The sequence below is a fragment of the Limulus polyphemus genome, unplaced genomic scaffold, assembly GCF_000517525.1.
Source record: "Limulus polyphemus unplaced genomic scaffold, Limulus_polyphemus-2.1.2 Scaffold1870, whole genome shotgun sequence".
In the NCBI taxonomy this organism is placed as follows: Eukaryota; Metazoa; Arthropoda; class Merostomata; order Xiphosura; family Limulidae; genus Limulus; species Limulus polyphemus.
Genome location: NW_013667480.1, coordinates 214,122 through 217,129, shown reverse-complemented (window position 1 = coordinate 217,129; position 3,008 = coordinate 214,122). Strand labels below are relative to the sequence as shown.

The 3,008-nt window shown below is 31.3% G+C and overlaps 1 protein-coding gene across 1 annotated transcript in view; it reads right to left on the bottom strand.

The window, feature by feature from the left end:
• Positions 1–3,008, bottom strand: part of LOC106465209 (calcium-transporting ATPase sarcoplasmic/endoplasmic reticulum type-like) — a gene marked incomplete at its 3' end in the record, with an annotated part of 81,903 nt that overhangs the window by 16,321 nt on the left and 62,574 nt on the right. Inside the window, exons 11-12 of the mRNA XM_022393063.1 lie at positions 2,448–2,518; positions 330–373 (exon numbers count right to left, since the gene is read on the bottom strand). Of these exons, the coding sequence (XP_022248771.1) occupies positions 330–373; positions 2,448–2,518 (115 nt within the window). The remainder of the gene's footprint in view (positions 1–329; positions 374–2,447; positions 2,519–3,008) is intronic.

Sequence of the window (3,008 nt, the reverse complement as noted above, 5' to 3'; positions counted from 1 at the left end):
ATTAAAAATTTTATTTTATAAAAAATTTCAACGAAACTCTATGCATCCATCTAAAAAATACCTCTTGTATATGTCTGAGGTGGTGAATGTTGAGTGGAGAGTTGAAGGATTTTTGGCATTGAATATAAAACTTGACATACACTAAATACTACTGATGTCACTTTGTGCTCATGTAATTTGTAAGAACATGTAACAACCTTAGTGAATTTAAAGTAATTAACATATTTGTGACATAGTTCTTTCATTTAATATAAACTTTCAAATAAAAACTTTAATTCTCACACACACACACACACACATATATATATACGTATATACAGATAACTAACCTAAAGCCAAGCATGTGGTTATCACAGCGGGGACGTTATTGAGCCTGAGAACAGTGTTGACTATAAGTCATGTTTTAAACAGGTAACTTTGATCACTCAGAAAATAAGCTTAACAAAATGTTTTGGTAAGACTGAAATATATGTTAGAGAGTTGCTATTAAAAACAAGAGTTAATTACATTCTGTTTGTTTTTGTTCTAGGGTGCTATTTACTATTTCAAGATTGCTGTTGCACTAGCTGTAGCTGCAATTCCTGAAGGTCTAGTCTTTCTACTTCATCAAATTAGGTATCTTTATACCATAACATTAACCTTTTATACCACATATAAATACCATAGGTTCTGCCTACCAGATAAATTCTAATATTGAACAACAGGCCTCACAGGCAGTGACTTGTAGGAAAAAAACAAAGATCTGAAATGCTATTTTTCCACTTGTGATTTAAAATCTTAATCATGGATTACTTAAGAAAAATTGAGAAGAAAAAACATCTGTCAAATCAGAAAGGATATCTTCCATTTCAACACTGCAAATTGTTTAGCTATTTAATAAAATAAAAACGCTCTTAATTTTAATCAGTCAATAATATAATTTGAGGGCTACATGACTCTTTGGTACAGCAAAGTTTATCATTTGCTATCTCTGTAAAACATCACAAAAGTAATAACTTTTTACATATACATATTTTATTGATTAGTTCATAAACACTGTATTTAACTTGCTTAGAATTAGGTATAATTTGATTTGTTTGAAGTTAAGTACAAAGCTACACAATAGGCTATCTGTGCTCTGCCCACCATGGGTATCAAAACCCAAGTTTCTAGCGTTGTAAGTCTGTAGACATACCGCTGTGCCACTGGAGGACAGAATTAGGTATAATTTAGTAACTTTGAATATTATTGTACCTCTTATAAAGATAACTGTTAAAGTTAGCCCTGTTAAGCTTTTTTCTTATATACACTGTTTTTAATAGCTAGTTTTAACTAGTTACTGAATAAACTAGAACTGAGAGAAGACTAAAAATTCATCTCCTCCTCAGGAAATATTGCTGATATCACCAATGAAACATCACAGGAAAACTTCACATTTTTTAAGTATTTTTTCTAACTGTTGTAACTGTAGAACATAATTATGAAGATTTATATGTCTAAAGTTTTTTCAATATCTGTCAAAGAATGTCAAATTATGACAATAACAAAAACATACATGGCTTGCAAATCTAACATATCTCTTAGCCCATACAAGTTGTTCATAATTTACTTTTACACACACAAAGACTCAATTCAATCTTAAGGTTTTTTTTGAGTATCACAATTGTTTTAAAATCTTCCTACTGTGAAATCTGTCTTGAAAAAAATATCCTGTTCATCTCGAATAATTTTCAAAATAAAGGTGAACTAATTAGTACCACTTTCTGAAGCTGATGCATAAAGAATGCATTGAAAAACATTTACAATGTTAATGCTTCAAAATAGTTTCTGTACATTTCTTTGAAAATTGTTTTAGCATCCACAGCATATACACATAAACAAAATCCAACACAGGTCAGCTATAGCCCAATCAAGAATTTCTTACTTTCTCTAATGAGAGATTCTCTTCACATAAAAAATGTATGCTATTGGAAATAATTATGGAAATGGCAAGGAAAAAGGGTATAAAAAGGAGATATTGTGGGAATGCCACTCCTTTATTGTGTGAAAATGAATTGTACCAGTCACTCTTGATAGTTTACACTGTAATTGCTTGCCATCTAAACAACATAATGTGTTACACCAATATAAAGCCTACAAAAGTACAAACACTCATATCATTCCCAGTAATAGTAGTGTTAATCCAGCCATGGCTCCAGGGAATGAAATGCCACATAACAAGCATGTAGAAAGTCCCAATATTCCACACACAGAATTGTGGCAAGACAGTGTGTCTCAGTAAGAGCTTTATGCATGATACTGAAGAGAATGTGAAACTGGCATTGTAAATAATAGAAGTTGTCAAGGTAGAAAACCAAAACTTTCTAAAAGTGATGTAAGTATTTCATGACATGTTCTTTACATAACAGAAAACAGTTGAGTACAGATCTTGTGAACAACATTTCTGTTAATACAAGTGTGAATATTACCTCAAAAATAGAAAACAGTTGAGTACAGATCTTGTGAACAGCTTTTCTGTTAACACAAGTGTGAATGTTACCTCAAAAATAGTAAGATACAAATTCACACGAAATGGTCTCAACAGATGAGTAGATGCTCAAAAAACAAATTGCTAACAAAAAGCAAACAAATAAAAATGTTAAAATGAAAAATAAACTAAACAAAAAAATGGAAAGAACATAGTTCCTGATGCATGCTCTTCACATATGAATCTAACTTTGAGTTGTTCAAAACAACCAATGACAGAATGTTCAACAGTGGAGAGATGAACAATGTCATAGTCAATGTAGAACACCAACAGTGAAACATGGTAAAGATCACTGCAAGATTGGGGCTGCATCTCATCTAACGATGTTAGTAATCTACACAAAACTGATGGTTTCTTGAGTGCTTACAAGTACAGTTAGATTCTTATTAATACATTCCTTAAAATGTTCTTAAACTGAAAATGTATTTCTGATAGATACCTACCTCCACTCAGAAAAAACTTTCCCAACCTATACTGCCCTCTATCAGTGCAAATTTTCACT